This window comes from Heterodontus francisci, chromosome 1, assembly GCF_036365525.1.
Source record: "Heterodontus francisci isolate sHetFra1 chromosome 1, sHetFra1.hap1, whole genome shotgun sequence".
NCBI lineage: Eukaryota > Metazoa > Chordata > Chondrichthyes > Heterodontiformes > Heterodontidae > Heterodontus > Heterodontus francisci.
Genome location: NC_090371.1, coordinates 150,789,993 through 150,812,399, shown reverse-complemented (window position 1 = coordinate 150,812,399; position 22,407 = coordinate 150,789,993). Strand labels below are relative to the sequence as shown.

The 22,407-nt window shown below is 45.3% G+C and overlaps 1 protein-coding gene across 4 annotated transcripts in view; it reads left to right on the top strand.

The window, feature by feature from the left end:
* Nucleotides 1-562: 562 nt before the first annotated feature.
* tbc1d19 (TBC1 domain family, member 19) overlaps nt 563-22,407 on the top strand; it is a 225,189-nt gene continuing 203,344 nt past the window's right edge. Inside the window, exon 1 of one of the 4 annotated variants that reach the window (XM_068009787.1) lies at nt 563-912. In XM_068009787.1, the coding sequence (XP_067865888.1) occupies nt 616-912 (297 nt within the window). In that variant the 5' untranslated portion in view covers nt 563-615. Of the gene's footprint in view, nt 913-946; nt 1,543-22,407 lie in introns of those variants that run through there. The other 3 variants (XM_068009631.1, XM_068009553.1, XM_068009711.1) reach the window with 3 other exon arrangements.

The window sequence follows — 22,407 nt, the reverse complement described above, 5'->3', positions numbered from 1 at the left end:
AGCACTTCGATATGTCCTGATGTCTTTTTTCTGCAATCATGGCAGTAATCTCTTTAAGTAACATCAGTAAAATACTTAAACATGGCCTCCCTTTTATGAATCCGTGCATGACTCATGTATTTCAAAAGTTCAAATTAGCAAGAGGTATCTTTAGGACTGAAATGAGGGGAAATCTTCTTCACACAGTGAGTCCTCAGTGTGTGGAATAAACTTCCAGAAGGAGCATTGGAGGCCAAGCCCCTGGAATTATTTCAGAAATAACTGAATGTGACAATTGGGGAGTGGGCTGGTAGTGGTCAGGATCTCTCTTGATGGATCAATCAAGAGGGGCCAAATGGCCTTCCTCATCTGTACTTACCTTGCGAAAATTGTGCGGTATAGTGGGGTGATGTGCAGTGGTACAGTGCTGGGGGGTGGGGAGCGGAATGCAGCAGTGAGGAGGTTGGCGGAAAAGGGGAACCAACAGTGTGAGAGGTGGGGGGATTGCAATGCGCCTGGGGGCGGGTGGTTGTTGGGGATGCAGCAGTGAGGAGTGTAGGGGATGGATTGCAGTGTCCTGGGCGGTAATGCAGCACTGAGGAGGTTGGGGTGGGGAAATTACAGTGCCTGGGGGAAATGCAGCAGTGGGGGATTGCAGTGCCCCGGGTAGCTGCAGTAGAGAGGAAGCAGCCGGCCCGTTGGCATCTCGCTCTGCCGTTTGGAACGCTGCGCTGGCGATTCGCGCGCTGCGACGCGGCGGACGGTTGGTTGCCTGGTTACGGCGGGCGCGTTGGACTCGGGCCCGGAGCTCCGTGCAGGCGGCGGAAGATGGAGCCGGATTCGGTGCAGCGGCAGCTTTCGGTTACCATCGCACACATCGTGCAAAGGCTCCGGGGGTCAAAGCTACACTCGGAGTTGGAGCGGGAGGCCAGGGTGAGTCCGGGCCCGGCGGCGTGGGACCGAGGAGGGAGGAGAGTCAGGGCGGTCAGAGAGGGGAGGTCGGGGATTCGACAATGAGGAGCCTGATCTCAGGCCAGGAGAGAACCCACACTCCGGCTCCGCCTCCTCCCAGTCCGGGCCCGGCGTTGCTGGCTTTGGGTTGAATCCTGATGGAAAGAGAAATAAATTGCATGAAACCTGAGGGCTCGACATGTAGCCGCAGCAGAATTCACGGGAGGGAGCCGCACAGCCAGTCAACCAGCACCTCAGATGATCGGGTTTGGATTGGATGCTGTGGACAGGGGATCCCCCTCGTCTCCCTCAGCCGTTCCCTGCTGCTCTCATTCAGATCTTGATACACCTACTGTCAATTTCCAACAGAACCCAGCTGCAATACTCCTGGGTTTCTCCCCCCGCCTGAGTAGTGAGGGTTTTGAGGAAGGACTTGTGTTTGCTCCTGATAAAGAAATAACCGACTTTTGATTGTGGCTTGACATTTATAAACTTCTGGTCGCTTCATTCACAAACTTGGCTGGCGATCCCTCGGTGTCAATGTTATATCTAAACTTTTCTTTTGGCTTAAATGATGCCCCCCTTTCCTGGCCTTGGATGCCAACGAACGAGGTCATAGTTGTAATTAGTATTTATTTATTGTTTGTTTTGTGAGCCTGAGGTTTAAAAACAGTTGTTTCAAAATACTTTTGCCTTATTGATGGACAAAACCAGAATAGAACATTTAAGTTCTGTTAGCATCAGAAATCTGATTCTTGCAAATTAAATGACACATGAATTTAAACTTTACATGTGCCCAGCAGGGCCTGATCGTCCACCAAAAAGCTTGGACACCCACTCGTTAAGTGGTGTGTGTGTCGCCTGCTCTTGATTTGCAACTCTGTGCACAATTGATTAATTTCAAAGTAAATTTGATGAACTAAAAAGGTTGCTGGAAAGACTAGGTTTAAAAAAAAACAGAAAATGATGGAAAAACTCAGCAAGTCTGGCAGCATCTGTGGCGAGAAAAGCAGAGTTAACGTTTCAGGTCAGTGACCCGTCTTCAGAACTCTAAACTGGGTCGTTTTAACAAGATGGCATTTACGTTGTCTGCTGTGAGAGACATGTACTTTGTCAAACAGCAACACTGGGACTGATGTCATGTTATATAAGGACAGCTATAGAGAGCAATACAAGTCTGGAAGTTCCTGTGAAGAGCAAAAGCAGTATGATTTTTTAAGTATATCTGCAGCCTATATGATTATGTTTTTGATTATATATTTATAGTTCATTTAATTTTATAGTTTCATTTCATTAGTTCATTGCAATCGCAGGAGGTGTAATACCTGCCCTTTTACCTCCTCTCTCCTCACTATCCAAGGTCCCAAACACTCCTTTCACGTGAAGCAGCGATTTACTTGTACTTCTTTCAATTTAGTATACTGTATTCACTGCTCACAATGCAGTCTCCTCTACACTGGGGAGACCAAATGCAGATTGGGTGACTGTTTTGCTGAACACCTCCGCTCAGTCCGAAAGCATGACCCCGAGCTTCCGGTTGCTTGCCATTTCAGCACTCCCCCCTGCTCTCATACCAATATTTCTGTCTTTGGCCTGTTCCAGTGTTCCAGTGACCATCAATGCAAGCTCGAGGAGCAGCACCTGATCTTTCATTTGGGAAGTCTCCAGCCTTGTGGACTGAACATTGAGTTCAATAACTTCAGAGCATGACTGGCCTTTTTTAAATATTTTATTTTTTAACCATGTGGCTGCTTTTCATGTAGTCAGAGCTGCTCATTATTCCACTATTAACACTTTCTCTGGACTAATGCTTTGTCTTTCACCACAAGCATTAACACATGCTTTGCCTTTGTCCCAGGACAGTTTTGTTATTTAATCTCCCTCTGTCCTATCAAACACCTTGCCCTTTGTTCTCTCCTCCACTTCCCTCCCCTTCACTTGCTTAAAACCTAATTCTTTTCTAACCTTTGCCAGTTCTGATGAAAGGTCACAGACCTGAAACGTTAACTTTGCTTCTCTCTCCATAGATGCTGGCTGACCTGCTGAGTATTTCCAGCACTTTTTGTTTTGTTTCAGATTTCCAGTATTTTGCTTTTATGATGAGTTGAGATTTGCCTTACCTCATGCAGCAGGCAGTATGTATCATGATTTGTCATATCTGATCTTTTTAAAACAATGTGCCTAATTTTTTGGGGTAACCTCGGCGTCGTGTCTAAACCTGAACCGAGTTTCCAACCCCATGTCCGTTCCACCACAAAAACTGCCTACTTCCACCTTTGTGATATTGACCGTCTCCACCCCTCCCTCAACCCATCTGCTGCTGAAACCCTTCATGCTTTTGTTACCCACAGACGCGACTTTTCTAATGTTCTCTCGGTCTGTCTCCTGTCTTCTAACCCTCCATAAACTCGAGCTCCTTCTAACACACAACACATCCTGATCACCAATCACCCCAGTGGTTGCTAATCTATAATGGCTCCCAGTCCACCAATGCCTCACTTTTAAAATTCTCATCTTCATGTTCAAATCACTCCATGGCCTTCCCCCTTCCTATCTCTGTAACATCCTTCAGTCTTGCAACCCTCAGCGAACTCCAGATCTAGCTTCTTATGCATCCCTATTTCCTTCACACCACCATTGGCCGTCAGCTGTCCAGGTTTCAAGCTCTGGAATTTCCTCCCCAAAGCTCTTCACCTTTCTACCTCTGTCTCCTTTTTAAGATGCTGTTTAAATCTACCTCTTTGACCAAACATTTGGCCACCTGTTCTGCTATCTCTTTCTCTGGCTCAGTGACAAGGTTTAACTGATATTGGTCCACCTTGGACCATTTTACTATGTTATAGATGTTTTATATATGCAAATAGTCATAATATCTGCTTCCTAAATTATATCTGCTTGGATATTTTATGACTTGCAAACCTTGGGATCCAACTTATTCACCTCTAAGTGATCCTTTTATGGTGTTAAAATTACTAGAATATGATTGTTTTGGGTGCAGTATTGTGTCAATTGTGTTGAATGTGTGCTGTGAATGGTGGTAGTTTGTAAAGCTAGGAGCCAGAACAACTTGTGGGCTAATTGTTCTGTATTGAAGTAAAATGGTTTACTTGCTGTCAAAACTAAATTTATATTGCACACTTTGGGAATTCAAATCAGTGTGAGACTAGCTCTTGGAGGAATCTTGCACCTCATGGCTTTAATGCACTTTGTGTTGGTTCAGATTATATTTCTACTTTTACAAAGTGCTTGCATCAGTTCAAGAGTAGCAGTATAAATACAGCTGGATTTCCACTTTTGCAAATTCTGCTCTGCTGTACTGATTGATGAAGACAGTTTTTCAAAACTAACTTCGAAGAAAAGTGTTGTACTGTCATATATGTATTTTGAATTAATGTTGCATTTGTATATCCCTGAATGGAATTCATTTTTTTTGCATGTGACTGGCTTCAGGTCATAGAGTGGGATTTGTCTCATGACTATTTTGAGTTGAGTGGCACACTCTTGAAAAATTGGGGTGAAATAGTTCCAGTTAAGATTTGCCTCACATTACGTGAGTGTTATTTCTTAACTCATGCAAACAACAATATATGTATCAAATTGGCATGCATCTTCCAGTTTCTCCTTTTTTTGCAGTTTGATTTCCTCTTTCAAAATCACAGATATATGGTTTCATATATATCCAGCGTGAGCTGGTTTTTAGAAAAAGCCCAGGCGATGTACATTTGAATACATTACTTTCAATATGTACAAATTTAGATAACCTTGGGGAGGAGGATCTCTGTGAAGTTCTTCAGTGAGGCAATATTGAAATATTGTCATTTGGGCTTTCTCAAACACTGCTAAGGATGAGTTAATAGTAATCTCATAACATCTGAATAACTTCAGCTTCAATCTTGTCATTCATGGAATCATCAGAACTTCTCAATAATGTTCCAACCTACAGGGCTAATATTGTCTGGAGTGAAGAACACTCCTTAGTGTTTAGAACATGCAGCATGTTTCACTCACTTCTCCCAACATGTCTGCATACTGTAACTGCTTATTTTGCCTCCTTTTATTCTCTGCACTTGCAGTATTTCATGTTTTTATTTTCCAGTTAGTCGTCAGGGTTTTCTGTCCTTCGTGCATATGCTAGGATAATGGACTGTCAACCATTCATTACCAGAGCACATTCATGAGTATGAAACACCATTAGTGTGTCAGCCATGTCTCAGTTGGTAGCACTCTTGCCTCTGTTTAACAAGGTTGTTGGTTCAACTACCCCTCCAAAGACTTGAGGACAAAATCTGTCCTGACATTCTAGTGATGGAATGCCACACTGTTGGCAATGACATCTTTTGGATGAGAGATTAAACCAAGGTGCCGTCTTTCCTCTCAAGTGGACGTAAAAGATCTTTTGGCACTATTTCAAAGAATAACTGGGGAGTTCTCCCTGGTGCCTTGGCCAACATTTATCCCTCAACCAACATAACTAAAAATACCTTATCTGGTTGTGATGCGTATGTAAAGTGCAGCAATTGAAACTACAAGAACTCAACCTGAAGTTATAAAAATGGATTGTTCTTTTTAAAAAGTGGACAATGTGCTTAAAAATGGCTGCTGAAGGTCCAAAGACCTTGTTTTTGTATATTCAACTGTCTGGCAAGGACAAAATAATACATTTAAAGCTAAAAGGTGTCAATTGCACCTATCCAAAACCCATCAAGAGACATTTTTGAATTGCATGGGTTCTTCTGAAACAAAGAAGGCATGAATTAGCCACATCTTGGGCCATTGTCGATCATCACAGAGAGATCTCTGTCTCCCAACAGAGGTGAGATGTGAGAACCTTTTAGTTTCATAGGTAGCTCTCTGAGGAGAGAGAGGGACCCAGGAAAAAGCATCACCAAAGCTTGGCCAGCTGAGAGCTTGGAAAAAATACACAAGCCAAGAAGAGTACGCCCTGCTGTGAATTCTACTTTTCAGCCTGTGCAGCAGAGAATTGGAAGTGATCCCCTGTCTTCAAACTGAACTTTCAACCAACAGAGAAATCTACAAACACCTCAGGTCTGCAACTAAAGTGAGAAACTCAGAGAGAAACCCTACCTCACTTCAAACCACTTACCCCTTTTCCTCTGTATTTGTCTCTTGTGTGTGTGTGGTAGTGAATGCGTGAGTGGGTGCAGCTGTGACAATTTTAGGATCAAGCATTAACAATTAATCTTCTGTTTTCAACCTACAAGAAAACCTGTCGCTATCTGTTTATTTGACAGATAAAACACAAAGGGATTAAAACCAGAATAACAAAGCACTTGTGCGGTTAGGTGGGAGTTGAACAGTGGGAACCACCCACACTCCTCACCACATGGCCGTAACATGGTCATTATCATCAGATGGACTGCAGCGGTTGAAGAAGGCAGCTCACTACCACCTTCTGAAGGGAAATTAGGGATGCCCACATCCCGTGAACGAATATTACTGATGGTGGGACCTTGCTGTATGCAAATTGGCTGCTGCGTTTCCTACATTTCAACAGTGACTACACTTCAATAAGGTACTTTATTGGCTGGAAAGCTCTTTGGGACATCCTGAGGTCATGAAAAGTACCGTATAAATACGGGTTCTTTGCTTTCTTTCTTTAATTGACTTGTTCTTCAGATATTTGTGAGTTATGATGGTTACTGGTACAATGACAAAACAGCAGTCACAGATTGCCATTGGTGCAATTTTTCACAAGGGATTGCTAAAGAGTGTTGCATTCCTTTTTGTTTCAAAGAACTAGATTAACTATGGTTTTATTTGTGCCCCTCATTTGCAATTCTTAATGTAAACCTCATTGATTTCTCCTGGCATTGCACACGTTGGCGAATCTCTTATTTATCTTTGCTCTCTTTTTATGTTTTTTGTTTCGGTCTATCATTCTCTTCTGCTTCTCTCTGGTTTTTACTTCCATTTTTGGGTGGGAGGTGGCTGGTATGATGTGGGAAGGAGCCACCAGTGGCTGCAGCTTGCATTCATCGTAGTGGTTGTAAGGAAAAAGTGGCCTTCAGCAGCTTCCTTCTTGTTTTCTTCCTTAGTCACTCGTGCTGCTGCCATCCCATCGTGCCCCCTCCCCCTTAACTTTCACACTATCCATTCTTCTGCATCCATCATGATCCCTACTGCTTCCTCTGTGAACAACAACTTACATTTATAAGGCACCTTTAACGCAGAAAAAAGTCCTAAGATGCTTTAGAGGTGTAATAGAAATTTATTGGACGCTGAGCTAAAGAAAGGGATATTAGGATGCCTGACCAAAAACTTAGTCAAAGAGATGGATATTAAAGAGACTTTTAAAGGAGGTGAAGCGGTAGAGAGGCTTAAGCAGGAAATTGTAGATCGAGGGCGTAGGTGACTGAAGGCATGGCTACAAATCCCTGAGTGCTGTAGTGTTGACGTTAAGGTCAACAGGGGAAGGTGATGTATTGCTCAACCCTGGCGAACATGGTGTTAGAGTTGCTTAATGCAGCTGTGTACTACAGACTGGCTGATGCGTCTAATGTCTCCTGTAGCAGCCTAGAAGGAGCCAGTGGGAATGGAAGGATTGTGATGACTTTGACGTCTGCTGGCAAAGCATGGTCCAGCAGGCAGCAGGTCCATTGCGGGAGGCTCCAGAGGTCTGGGACTGCTCTTTATATAGATCCAAGAAACTGACTCTTGGTCTGTACACCCTGTGTACTATGTCCTCCTATTACACCCCAGCAGGTAGATGCCAGAATACAGGACAAGACTGCCCATGCACCTGCAGTGGTGAAGCAGTCTGCTGAACAGTGCTCTTGTGACTCAGAAGCTGTGAGATAAAGGCCACTTTGGTGCAGAGGCTCATGACATCATCGTGTAGCCAAGCACCATCGGCATCCCTGCCCACAGGTAACACTTTAACGGAACACCAGAATAGGTTTAAGAACAGCATAGAGAGCCACTAGGAATAGGCATGGTGGGGAAAAAAAAATCATAAGTTGTAAATACAAGCGTGCACAGTAAAGCCACATTGTGATATGAGTCCAATGTTCTGAAGTGTATCTATTTTTTGATTTTTACTTTTGTGGGGATATTGCAGAACACAGTGCACAGGGCGGCACAGTGGCGCAGTGGTTAGCACTGCAGCCTCACAGCTCCAGCGACCTGGGTTCAATTCTGGGTACTGCCTGTGTGGAGTTTGCAAGTTCTCCCTGTGTCTGCGTGGGTTTCCTCCGGGTGCTCCGGTTTCCTCCCACATGCCAAAGACTTGCAGGTTGATAGGTAAATTGGCCATTATAAATTGCCCCTAGTATAGGTAGGTGATAGGGAAATATAGGGACAGGTGGGGATGTGGTAGGAATATGGAATTAGTGTAGGATTAGTATAAATGGGTGGTTGATGGTCGGCGCAGACTCGGTGGGCCAAAGGGCCTGTTTCAGTGCTGTATCTCTAAATAAAAAAAATAAATAACATTTTGCAATAGGACACACTGGGTGGAATTTTAACTTCAAAGCACTGAAATTGAGAGCATGCTGGGAAGCTGGCACCAACCTGCTGACTTACACATTTTACTGCAGAAGATTTGGCTATGAGTGAGAACCCCCCCCCAGGAGAGGTTTGCCAATTTAGATATATTACTAGCTCATCTTGTTACAATTGTACAGGGTGTTGGTAAGGCCGCACCTGGAGTACTGTGTACAGTTTTGGTCCCTGTATTTAAGAAAGGATATACTGGCATTGGAGGCAGTTCAAAAGAGATTCACTAGGCTGATTCCTGGGATGAAGGGGTTGACTTATCAAGAATGGCTAAACAGGTTAGGCCTTTATTCATTAGAGTTTAGGAGAATGAGGGGTGATCTTATTGAAATGTACAAGATTCTGAGGGGGCTTGACAGGGTAGATGTTGAGAAGATGTTTCCACTAGTGGGGGAATCTTGAACTAGGGGACATAGTTACAGAATAAGGGGACCCTCAATTAAAACTGAGATGCAAAGGAATTTCTTCTCAGAGGGTAGTGAATGTCTGGAATTCTCTACCCCTGAGAGATGTGGAGGCTAGATCACTGAAAGTATTTAAAGAGGAGGTGGATAGATTTTTGAAATGTTGGGGAGTTGAGGGCTATGAGGAGCTGGCACGAAAGAGGAGTTGAGGTCTGGGGCAGATCAGCCATGATCTTATTGAATGGTGGGGCAGGCTTGAAGGGCCGAATGGCCTACTCCTGCTCCTATTTCTTATGTTCTTATGTTCATCAACAGCAATTTAAGAGGGATTTTCAACTTTATCTGTAGGAACGCGGGTTTTTCGGGCCTTCTGGAACTTGCCAGGGAAAGAAAAGTGAGAGCACAGTGACAGTTGGCTGGGCTGAACAAATGATGGGCAAAAAATCCCTCTAGTACTGAGACCTCACACCTACCTTCTTGCATAAATGAAAAGCTTTTGCTCACTGTGTTTGTGCTGAGAGTGTGCTTCCACTGGTTTAGTGGTTGTAGTATAAGAGTTTGTAAAGGTTAATGTTTGGGACAGTGTGAGTAATACCTCCCACTATGATGATGTGAGAGATCACATGAGAGAGAGACTTGAAGGAGAAGTAGCGTGGCATCAGTGGAGTGAGACACACTCGTGTAAAGCTGTATATAGTTCTCGAATATGTAATAAACTTGTTATTGTTAAAATTTACCAAAGACTCAGTAATCTCTCCTAGCTAGACTAACCATACATGCAATATGGCGGTGGTTCTTGCCATGCAATACCCAGAAAATTTTGATAAGAAGGTTGGAAAGTTAGACCTAAAAAAAGTGGCGCCAAAACAGCAGAACTCGAGAAGAGGCTGTGAAGAGCTCCAGAGCTGCTTTGTGTACAAAGTGGAGACACGGAGAGTCGGGGTGTGTGCTTGCAGAAGTATTCAGGCTGCACCACAGAGGCGTGGTGGGCTGTGAGAAAAAAATCCCGATCCAGCGATTGCAGGCTTTGAGTCGGACAACCAAGCATCAGTCGGGGGTCTGGTGAGCAACCCTTAAAGAAGGTAGAAAATTGTTCTTAATGGCGCACTAAGGAGGCAGCAGTGAGAAAACAAAATCCCTAGCAAGGGTGGATCCGAGGTCGGCATCATTACATGTGGCAACCATGCAGCAGAGAAAAATAACATTAAAAAAAAGAAGTAGCTGCAAATACTCGATACTTCGGTTGAAGGGAGTGAAGAGAGCTGCGTTCAAGAAATAAATACCTAGTCTTTCAGAGAGATTTCCCAAGGTAAGACATTGACTGCAGTGGGAGTCAGTGTGAGGCTGAGCGGCGTGGGAAAACTTCCAATACTGGAGAGAAAATTTATAACAGAAGGCAAACTGCTCAGAAAAGTCATAGATCTTAAATTTACACTAGCAGAGAGGTTTGGACACATGGAAGGATCAAATCAAACTGGTCACTTTGGAGAAAAAGATTTTTGAGGTACAGAATTATTTCAAAATTAGTCAGCAAGTCTGAAGCAGAACAGATCAACACATTACTTTATTCCATAGGGTGGCACAGTGGCGCAGTGGTTAGCACCGCAGCCTCACAGCTCCAGCGACCCGGGTTCAATTCTGGGTACTGCCTGTGTGGAGTTTGCAAGTTCTCCCTGTGTCTGCGTGGGTTTTCACTGGGTACTCCGGTTTCCTCCCACCACCAAAGACTTGCAGGTTGAGAGGTAAATTGGCCATTATAAATTGCCCCTAGTATAGGTGGTAGGGAAATATAGGGACAGGTGGGGATGTGGTAGGAATATGGGATTAGTGTAGGATTAGTATAAATGGGTGGTTGATGGTCGGCACAGACTCGGTGGGCCGAAGGGCCTGTTTCAGTGCTGTATCTCTAAATAAATAAATAAAATTAAATAGGAGCAGTAGCAGATGATATTATTGCAAGACAAGGCATAAATGAGACATCAGATAAATTTGAAGAAATCTTAAAAGCCTTTGATAATTATTTCAACTTGAGGAGCCGCAAGATTCTAGAAAGGGCCAAATTCAATAGAAGGGTCCAGAAACCAGGTGAACTGGCAGATGCTTTTATTAATGACCTTTAAAGGCTATTTGAAGGATGCGAGTATGGAGACCTAAATGCAGAATTAATACAAGACTGCATTGTAGTAGGTATTGCTGATGAATCCCTATCACCCTTATTGCAGTCTAAAGAAGGCCTCACCCTAGACAAAGCAATACAGCTGGTGAGACAAGCAGAGGCCCATAAGCAGAATCCTGAGAGGTGAAGAAAAACGTTGGTTCAGGAAACCTCCAGTGACCATACAGTTCCTTATGTACAGGACTGTAAAAGAAGCATCAGAAAAGAAGGTACACTTGGGAGGGAAAGCGCAAGATGCCATGAAACCCTGCCAGTGCTGTGGCATCAGTAGGACCCACAGGCGCGAACAGTGTCCTGCAAACAAAGCAGAATGTTTTCACTGCAAGAAAGTTGTCCATTTTGGGAAGTTGTGCCAGAGTAAAACCTCTACTTTTACAGGTTCTAAAGGAAAAATCTTCACGCATAGAGCTATTCATGAAGTGGAACAATCTCTATCAGAAAAGAAATCAGAAAACATTGTTGGTGAGATCAATGACCCTGATGCATTCTGGACTGCAGATATATATGTGAACGGACATATCACCAATCTTAAACTAGACACTGGAGCAAGCGTAACAATTTTATCAGACAACAATGATTATCAACGCATTGCCTGCAACCAACAGAAACTCAGTTACATGGTCCAGGAGGGATTGAACTGAAAGTCAAGGGAAAGCTACAGGCAACACTCCAGTACAAGGAAAAGTCGATATTGGAAGCACTGTATATGCTACAGAATCAAGAATTTTCTCTTCTCAGTAGAAGAGTTTGTATAGACCTTCATCTCATCAGGAAAGTGGAAGAAGTTAAGCAGCAAGAATCCAGGAGTCCCTTCCAAAAAGACTTTCTGAAATTACTTATTGGTCTAGGAAGACTTAAGACCGAATATAGCATTACTTTGCGAAAAGATGCAAAACTTGTGTTTTTTCATGCTGAGGAAGATACCACACCCACTAATGAAGCAAGTCCAACTTCAGCTAGAAGAGATGACCAGGATGGGAGTCATTTCAAAGTGCTTGACAACCAGTGAAGTACTTTTTGAAGTGTAGTCACTGTTGTGATGTAGGAAATGCAGCAGTTTTGCGCACAGCAACTTTCGCAGACAGCAAACTCCCATGAACAGCAATGTGATAATGATCAAATAATCTTTTTTGTTGTGATGATTATTGAGGGGTAAATATTGGCCAGGACACCAGGGATAAATCACCAGCTCTTCTGTGAAATAGTGCCAGGGGATCTTTCATATCTTCCAGGCAGGAGGGACTTTGGTTTAACATCTCATCCAAAAGACGGCACATCCAACAGTGCAGCATTCCCTCAGTCTAGCACTGGAGTTTTTTTTTAATTTGTTTCATGGGATGTGGGCATTGCTGGCCAGGCCAGCAGTTATTACCCATCCCAAACTGCCCATGGGAAGGTGGCGGTGAGCTGCCTTCTTGAGCCACTGCAGTCCGTTGAGTAGGTACACCCACAGTGCTATTAGGAAGGGAGTTCAATTTTGACCCAGTGACAGTGAAGGAGCGGCAATATAGTTCCAAGTCAGGCTGGTGTGTGGCTTGGAGGGGAACTTGCAGGTGATGGTGTTCCCATGCATCTGCTGCTCTTGTCCTTCTAGATGGTAGAGGTTTTGGGTTTGGAAAGTGCTGCCTGAGTAGCCTTGGTGAATTGCTGCAGTGCGTCTTATAGATGGTACACACTGCTGTCACTGTGTGTCGGTGGTGGAAGGAGTGAATATTTGTGGGTGGGGTGCCAATCAAGTGGGCTGCTTTGTCCTGGATGATGTCGAGATTCTTGAGTGTTGTTGGAGCTGCACCTATCCAGGCAAGCGGAGAGTATTCCATCACATTCCTGACTTGTGCCTCGTAGATGGTGGACAGTCTTTGGGGAGTCAAGAGGTGAGTTACTCGCCACAGGATTCCTAGCCTCTGATCTGCTCTTGTAGCTACGGTATTTATATGGCTACTGCAGTTCAGTTTCTGGTCAGTGGTAACCTCCAGGATTTTGATTGTGGGGGATTCAGCAATTGTAATGCCGTTGAATGTCAAGGGGAGATGGTTAGATTCTCTCTTGTTGGAGATGGTCATTGCCTGGCACTTGTGTGGCACGAATGTTACTTGCCACTTATCAGTCCAAGCCTGGATATTGTCCAGATCTTGCTGCATTTCTATACGGACTGCTTCAGTAGCTAAGGAGTCGCAAATGGTGCTGAACATTGTGCAATCATCAGCGAACATCCCCACTTCTAACCTTATGATTGAAGTAAGGCCATTGATGAAGCAGCTGAAGATGGTTGGGGTCTAGGACACTACTCTGAGGATCTCCTGCAGTGATGTCCTGGAGCTGAGATGATTGACCTCCAACAACGACAACCATCTTCCTTTGCGCTAGGTGCGATTCAAACCAGTGGAGAGGTTTCCCCCTAATTCCCGTTGACTCCAGTTTTGCAAGGGCTCCTTGTTGCTATACTTGGTCAAATGCTGCCTTTATGTCAAGGGCAGTCACTCTCACCTCACCTCTTGAGTTCAGCTCTTTTGTCCATGTTTGAACCAAGGCTGTAATGAGGTTAGGAGCTGAGTGGCCCTGGTGGAACCCAAACTGAGAGTCACTGAGCAGGTTATTGCTAAGCAAGTGTTGCTTGATAACACTGTCAATGACACGTTCCATCACTTTACTGATGATCATGAGTAGACCGATAGGGCGGTAATTGGCCGGGTTGGAATTGTCCTGTTTTTTGTGTACAGGACATACCTGGGCAATTTTCCACAATGCTGGGTAGATGCCATTGTTGTAGCTGAATGGAACAGCTTGGTGAGGGGCTTGGAAAGTTCTGGAGCACAGGTCTTCAGTACTGTTGCTGGAATGTTGTCAGGGCCTGTAGCTTTTGTAGTATCCAGTGCCTTCAGTTGTTTCTTGATATCAGGTGGAGTGAATCAAATTGGCTGAAGACTGGCATCTGTGATACTGGGGACCTCAGGAGGATGCCGAGATAGATCATCCATTCGGCACCTCTGGCTGAAGATTGTTGCAAATGCTTCAGCCTTACGTTTTGCACTGATGTGCTGGGCTTCCCCATCATTGAGGATGGGGATATTTGTGGAGCCACCTCCTCCTGTTAGTTGTTTAATTGTCTACCACCATTCATGACTGGGTGTGGTAGGATTGCAGAGCCTAGATCTGATCCGTTCGTTGTGGGATCGTTTAGCTCTGTCTATCACATGCTGTTTAGGCTCTTTGGCATGCTGGTAGTCCTGGGTTGTAGCTTCACTAGGTTGATACCTCATTTTGAGGTATGCCTGGTACTGCTTTGGCATGCCCTCCTGCACTCTTCATTGAACTAGGGTTGATCCTCTGGCTTGATGGTAATGGTAGATTGTGGCATATGCCGGGCCATGAGGTTACAGATTGTGGTTGAGTACAATTCTGCTGCTGCTAATGGTCCACAGTGCCTCATAGATGCTCACATTTGCATTGCTAGATCTGTTCGAAATCTATCCCATTTAGCACGGTGGTAGTGCCTCATAACAAGATGAAGGGTATCTTCAATGTGAAGACGGGACTTCGTCTCCACAAGGACTGTGCGGTGGTCACTTCTACCAACACTGTCATTGATCGATGCATCTGCGGCAGGCAGATTGGTGAGGATGAGGTCAAGTATGTTTTTCCCTCTTGTTGGTTCCCTCACCACCTACCACAGACCCAGTCTAGTAGCTATGTCCTTTAGGATTCGGCCAGCTCGGTCAGTAATGGTACTACTGAGCCACCCTTAGTGCAAGACATTGAAGTCCCCCACCCAAAGTACATTCTGCGCCCTTGCCACCCTCAGTGCTTCCTCCAAGAGGTGTTCAACATGGAGGAGTAGCCTTGTCAGCCTTGATTTTCGTGCTCAAGCCCTGGAGTGGGACTTGAACCCAGAACCTTGTGACTGAAAGGTGAGAGTGCTACCAACTGAGCCATAGTTAACAAGAGCATCACCAGCAGCAGCCTTCTCCTCACAGACCTGCTGCTCTACAGGACAGTGGGGATAAGCACAGCAGTGTAGCTTGCAGGAGACAATACCTGCAACGTAGGTTATATAGGCAGAGGATCAGCTTCCTTGACATGTCTGAACACCAATGCCTCAGGATATTGCGTCAGGTCATTGCAGATATTTGGAGTCTCCTGAAAGAAGACCTGCTACCAAGTGGACGTGATGACCATGCTTTTTCAATGGCTGTCAAAGTGACCACCGCCCTTCTTTGCCTCCGGCTCATTCCAGCGATCTGAGAGGGATATTTGCAGAATTTTACAGTTGGCCATCCAAAAATGCACCACACAGATGACCAATGCCATGTTTGCCAGGGCAGGCAATTATATACACTTTGTCACTGATGAGGCAAGTTAGAATGAGTGGGGGCATGGGTTTGTGGCTCTGGCTGGCATCCCACAGGTGCAGGGCATTATCAACGGCACACATGGCAATTAAGTCATCCCCAAATTTCCCATGTGTGCTTGTGAACTATAAGGGCTTCTACTCCATCAATGTGCAGTGCATGTGCAACCACAAAAAGATCATCATGCAGGTGGAATGCTGGGGATGGCCTCATAATGACACGATTTAGTAAGGTTGCACCCATGCACCTATTTGGCAATCACATGCTGAACCCACTTGACCTCCCCATTCCCCCAACACAAAACAGTCCTGCAAATCAACAAAACATCCCGAACATAAGAAGCCAATGTTCAGTTACAAGTCTTGTCTTACCATTCCTCACAAATGACGAGGCTGCTTGCCACACAGCAGACAAAAATGGACAAGGCAGGAAAGTGGTGCAAAACATTTTTTGTAACAAAAAATAAACAGAAACTTAACAATCTAACATTATGCAGAGTGGTGCAGTGGTTAGCACCGCAGCCTCAAAGCTCCAGGGACCCGGGTTCAATTCTGGGTACTGCCTGCGCGGAGTTTGCAAGTTCTCCCTGTGACCGCGTGGGTTTTCTCCGGGTGCTCCGGTTTCCTCCCACTGCCAAAGACTTGCAGGTGATAGGTAAATTGGCCATTGTAAATTGCCCCTAGTGTAGGTAGGTGGTAGGGAATATGGGATTACTGTAGGGTTAGTATAAATGGGTGGTTCTTGGTCGGCACAGACTCGGTGGGCTGAAGGGCCTGTTTCAGTGCTGTATCTCTAAATAAAAATAAATAAATAAATAAAGCACTCACGTGCGCATCCTTGTGCAGCTACAAATCTTTACTCTTCCTTTTCCTAGCACTTCTATGTGGTGCAACCCCACTGGATCAGGGGCTGGTAACGTATCCGTACACGACCACCAGTATCTGTGGTAAAAAAAACTTTGAGGGTAATTTCAAGGATGAGAAATTGCCCACTGGTTTCTTCTTTCTGACCAGAACAGCTTAAAAATAAACAACTGTCAGTTTCACAGCTGAATTTGAATTTCTAAACTCAGATCTTTGTCTAATGCTCATTAACACTGTTTTCCATATTCACAGCTCACAGGTGCCGGGAGCGGGTACAGTGGTTTCCGAACTTCAGACAACTTTGTGATTTTTCAGGAGGTTCCAATTTTTTTTTTAAAAGTCTGCTGGAAAACCAGGAATCTGTCCGAAATTCAGAAACCGCTGTTCCCGCTCTTAGCAACGGTCAGAGAGAAAAGGTGGGGGAGGGGCAGAGAGAGAGAGGGAAGTCAGAGAATGGCAGAGAGAGGGGGGACAGAGGGGGCAGTCAGAGAGAGAGAGGGGGACAGAGAGAGAGAGAGAGGGGGCTGTTGCGGCCAGGTGAGGAGGGGGTCACAGGCTCCCATCTTGTCCTTCCTCTTATTTGACCGCAACAGGGTTTATTCCTTTTTAAACAGTGGATGTGCTTACCACCTCAGTGAATATTTTACCTTTTACCTTTATTGTGATCATGAAAGAACCGATCGGACAGGTTTTCTTGGGTTTAAACAAGAATGAGGTGAGTTTATTACACTTAACAATCTAAATCCGATCTAAATAAAATAAACTAAGCGACACATTCATGCACACACTCACATGAGAATCACACACACACACACACACACACACAGATAGATTAGAGTGAGAAGTAGATTTGTTGTTGGATTAGAGTCCAGAATAAATAAAAAATTAATACAGAGTCTGTGAGGTTGGATGATTCCGTGGTCTTCCAGTTGAAGTTGTATTCTTGAAGTCTCTGGCTGGTCGAAGTGCACTTTGTGACTGGCCCACTTGGCTCAGGGTTTTCTTGGAGGCAGACTTGTAGGTGGCTCTGTCCCCAGGTGTCTCTGTCTGTAGCAATCTGTAGGCTTGGAGGGTCCACAGTCGCAGACGGTTTTCAAACTTGCCCTATTCTCTGGAGAGAGAGAGATAGGGACACAGCCCTTCTGCTTCTGCACAGTTTCAGTCACTGGCTTGTCTGTCTTTGTGCAAGGGAAACTCCCCGCTTTCACAGAGATGGACAGACGATCACATGACTGCCTCAGTGTATTCTCTGGAACCTTTTAATGAGATTCAAGATTAGGAGTTTCCATCTGCTCAGACCTCAGGATACCAATATTTACACTTGGAGGGGTTTGCTGTTTCCAAGTCAGTGAGTTGAATTTTACATTGCTCGGTGGTGGCCGTAAGCTATCCGCTTGTTGCAGAGCCACCCGGCAGCTCATTTAAATGGCCGGAGCGGACCGCCCCTCCCCCCTCCCCAATGATGTGGAGGGGGTGGGCGTTCCAGCAATGGTGTCTGGCGTCACTGCGCAGGTGCCAGCACTATTGTTAAAGGGCTTCAAGCCCTAGATGACAATTTAAATATTTAAACAACAATTGGATTAAACTTTATCGACAAAATTTAAATAAATGTTTCTAGCCCCTCTCCCACCGCCCCCCCCCCCCCAATTAACATACACTTCATTCCATGCCCTCTCCCCCACAAAAATACTTAGGTGTTTGCCTGACCTTTAGATTGGTCTCCCCTTGTTGAGCTGCGGGGACATGGGTTCGAACCCCACCATGGCAGATAGTGAAATTTTAATTTAATTAATAAATCTGCAATTAAAAGCTTGTCTAATGGTGACCACAAAACCATTGTCGATTGTTGTAAAAACCCATCTGGTTCACTAATGTCTTTCAGGGAAGGAAATCTGCCGCCCTTCCCTGGTCTGGCCGAATGTGACTTTATACCCTCAGCAATGTCTCTGAAATGGCCTAGCAAGGCACTCAGTTATATTAAACAGCTACAAAGTGTAGCACTTTGGGTGTACCAACACCCCAAGGACTGCAGCGGTTCGGGAAGGCACTCACCACCACTTTCTCATGGACAATAAATGCTGGCCTAGCCAGCGATGCCCACATCCCATGAACGAATAAAAAAAATTGACATTTGTTCATGAGAGATGCTGTTATTTCTGTGTTTTAGAATCCGGGACCAAATTTAATGGCCTGTCAAGATGAATAAACTAGACTTGGCTACCTACCGTTAATCTCTCTGTCCCTTCCTGTCCCACTGTGCTTTTCTGCTTTTTGTGACTCTTCTGAAATGCTATCTGCTCCATCCTGATTTAGAGTTCACTGCCCTTTTGTTGGCTGCCCTGTCTTCAGAAACATATTACAAGCAGGTGGAGAAGTTGCACAAACATTGACCATCACAGTTTAAATTGTCTTGTGACAACAGCAGTGCGAGAAATGGCCTGTCTTCCGATTGCTGATTTTTCTACTGCCTCACCACAATAACCACAATAACAATCCTCTCCTTGAGTTTCATGGTTTATTGGATGAATTTGCACTCCTGACACAGTGTGAATCCACACAGGTCATCCGATACAGTCCATCTACCATCCCGTGACATGATGTAGCTAGCTCTGTTCTATCAACAAAAGTAATTTGTATTGGCATTGCATGCTGTTTTGCTTGCCACCTAGCTACTACAGTTGTGCTGCTCTCTCTTGATGTTTGTTTTGTCATGAGTTTTTTTTTAAATCTAAGAGGTCTGTGTGCCTTTAAGACTGAAAAAAAACTCTGTGAACTATGACTGCAGAGGCTTCGTGTTTGCAGAGTGCAGACTGTAAGACTGGTTTCCAAACAATCAGAAAGATTTACATCAGTCTTGTGATTTGGATTGTTGGGGGTATCAGTTTAATTTTGGTAGTGTAAAAGAGACCAGGGGAGCTGTGAGCAGTTAAAAGGGTTACTACTGAAGATTGGCCAGGAAGACAGCCCTGAGAAAACTCTTTCTCTTGAAAAATAGTTCCTGTATCAAGTATGGAGAAAGAAAGCCTATGTTTTGAATGTGGCCAGTTGCTGTTGCCTCCAATCAAGAATCCCCGCCTACTGGGTAGGCGGTGGCGTAGTAGTATTATCACTGGACTAGTAACCCAGACCCAGGGTATTTCTCTGGGGACATAGGTTCGAATCCCACCACATCAGAAGGTGGAATTTGAATTTAATTAATAAATCTGGAGTTAAAAGCTAGTCTAATGATGGCCATGAAACCATTGTTGATTGTTGTAAAAGCCTATCTGGTTCACTAATGTCCTTTAGGGAAGGAAATCTGCTGTCCTTACCTGGTCTGGCCTACATGTGACTCCAGACCCACAGCAATGTGGTTAACTCTTCCATGCCCTCTGAAATGGCCTAGCAAGCCACTCAGTTGTATCTAACCGCGACGAAGTCAATGAAAAGGAATGAAACCGGACGGACCACCCGGCATCGATCTAGGCACCGGAAACGACAATGGCAAACCCAGAAATAAAAACAAGAAATGCTGGAACCACTCAGCAGGTCTGGCAGCATCTGTGAAAAGAGAAGCAGAGTTAACGTTTCGGGTCAGTGATCCTTCTTCGGAACTGACAAATATTAGAAAAGTCACAGGTTATAAGCAAGTGAGGTGGGGGTGGGGCAAGAGATAACAAAGGAGGTCTAGATTGGAGCAGGCCACATAGCTGACCAAAAGGTCACGGAGCAAAGGCAAACAATATGTTAATGGTGATTTGAAAGACAAAGCATTAGTACAGATTAGGTGTTAATACACTGAATATTGAAAAGCAGCAAGTGCAAACCTGAAAAAAAACAGTGGGTAAGCAAACTGAACAAACTAAGATGAAATGAAATGAATGCAAAAAAAAAGATGGTAAAAAATGTAAAAAAGAATGTAAAAAAAAAAGGAAGAAAAAATAGCTAAAAATGAAAGTAAAATGGGGGGCTGTCATGCTCTGAAATTATTGAACTCAATGTTCAGTCCGGCAGGCTGTAGTGTGCCTAATCGGTAAATGAGATGCTGTTCCTCGAGCTTGCGTTGATGTTCACTGGAACACTGCACAATCCCAGAACAGAGATTTGTGCATGAGAGCAGGGGGGAGTGTTGAAATGGCAAGCAACCGGAAGCTCAGGGTCCTGCTTGTGGACTGAGCGGAGATGTTCCGCACAGCGGTCACCCAGTCTGCGCTTGGTCTCCCCAATGTAGAGGAGACCACACTGTGAGCAGCGAATACAGTATACTACATTGAATGAAGTACAAGTAAATCGCTGCTTCACCTGAAAGGAGTGTTTGGGGCCTGGGATAGTGGGGTGTGAGGAGGTAAATGGGCAGGTATTACACCTCCTGCGATTGCAGGGGAAGGTGCCATGGGATGGGGACGAGGTGGTGGGGGTAATGGAGGAGTGGACGAGGGTGTCGCGGAGGGAACGATCCCTTCGGAATGCTGACAGGGGAAGGGAGGGGAATATGCGACTGGTAGTGGCATCACGCTGGAGGTGGCGGAAATGGCGGAGGATGATCCTTTGGATATGGAGGCTGATGGGGTGAAAAGTGAGGACACGGGGAACCCTGTCACGGTTCTGGGAGGGAGGGGAAGGGGTGAGGGTAGAGGTGCGGGGAATGGGCCGGACACGGTTGAGGGCCCTGTCAACCACAGTGGGGGGAAATCCTCGGTTGAGGAAAAAGGAGGTCATATCAGAAGCACCGTCATGGAAGGTAGCATCATCAGAGCAGATGCGTCGGAGACGGAGAAACTGGGAGAATGGAATGGAGTCCTTACAGGAGGTAGGGTGTGAAGAAGTGTAGTCGAGGTAGCTGTGGGAGTCAGTGGGCTAAAAATGGATATTAGTAGACAACCTATCCCCAGAGATGGAGACAGAGAAGTCGAGGAAGGGAAGGGAAGTGTCAGAGATGGACCATGTAAAGGTGAGAGAAGGGTGGAAATTGGAAGCAAAGTTGATAAAGTTTTCCAGTTCGGGGCGGGAGCAGGAAACGGCACCGATACAGTCATCAATGTACCGGAAAAAGAGTTGGGGGAGGGGGCCTGAGTAGGACTGGAACAAAGAATGCTCGACATATCCCACAAAAAGACAGGCATAACTAGGACCCATGCGGGTACCCATAGCGACACCTTTTACTTGAAGGAAGTGCGTGGAGTTGAAGGAGAAGTTGTTCAATGTGAGAACACACCATTAACATATTGTTTGCCTTTGCTCCGTGACCTTTTGGTCAACTATGTGGCCTGCTCCAATCTAGACCTCCTTTGTTATCTCTTGCCCCACCCCCACCTCACTTGCTTATAACCTGTGACTTTTCTAATATTTGTCAGTTCCGAAGAAGGGTCACTGACCCGAAACGTTAACTCTGCTTCTCTTTTCACAGATGTTGCCAGACTTGCTGAGTGGTTCCAGCATTTCTTGTTTTTATTTCAGATTTCCAGCATCCGCAGTATTTTGCTTTTATTTTAATGGCAAACCCAGCCCTGTCAACCCTGCAAAGTCCTCCTTACTAACATCTGGGGGCTTGTGCCAAAGTTGAGAGAGCTGTCCCACAGACTAGTCAAGCAACAGCCTAACATAGTCACACTCACGGAATCATACCTGACAGACAATGTCCCAGACACTGCCATCACCATCCCCGGGTATGTCCTGTCCCACCGGCAGGACAGACCCACCAGAGGTGGTGGCACAGTGGTATACAGTATGGAGGGAGTTGCCCTGGGAGTCCTCAACATCGACTCCGGACCCCATGAAGTCTCATGACATCAGGTCAAACATGGGCAAGGTAACCTCCTACTGATTACCACCTACTGCCCTCCCTCAGCTGATGACTCGGTACTCCTCCATGTTGAACAGCACTTGGAGGAAGCACTGAGGGTGGCAAGGGCACAAAATGTACTCTGGGTGGGGGACTTCAATGCCCATCACCAAGAGTGGCTCAGTAGCACCACTACTGACCGAGCTGGCCAAGTCCTAAAGGACATAGCCGCTAGGCTGGGTCTGCGGCAGATGGTGGGGGAACCAACACGAGGGAAAAACATACTTGACCTTGTCCTCACCAATCTGCCTGCCGCAGATGCTTCTGTCCATGACAGTATTGATAGGAGTGACCACCGCACAGTCCTTGTGGAGACGAAGTCCCGCCTTCATATTGAGGATACCGTCCA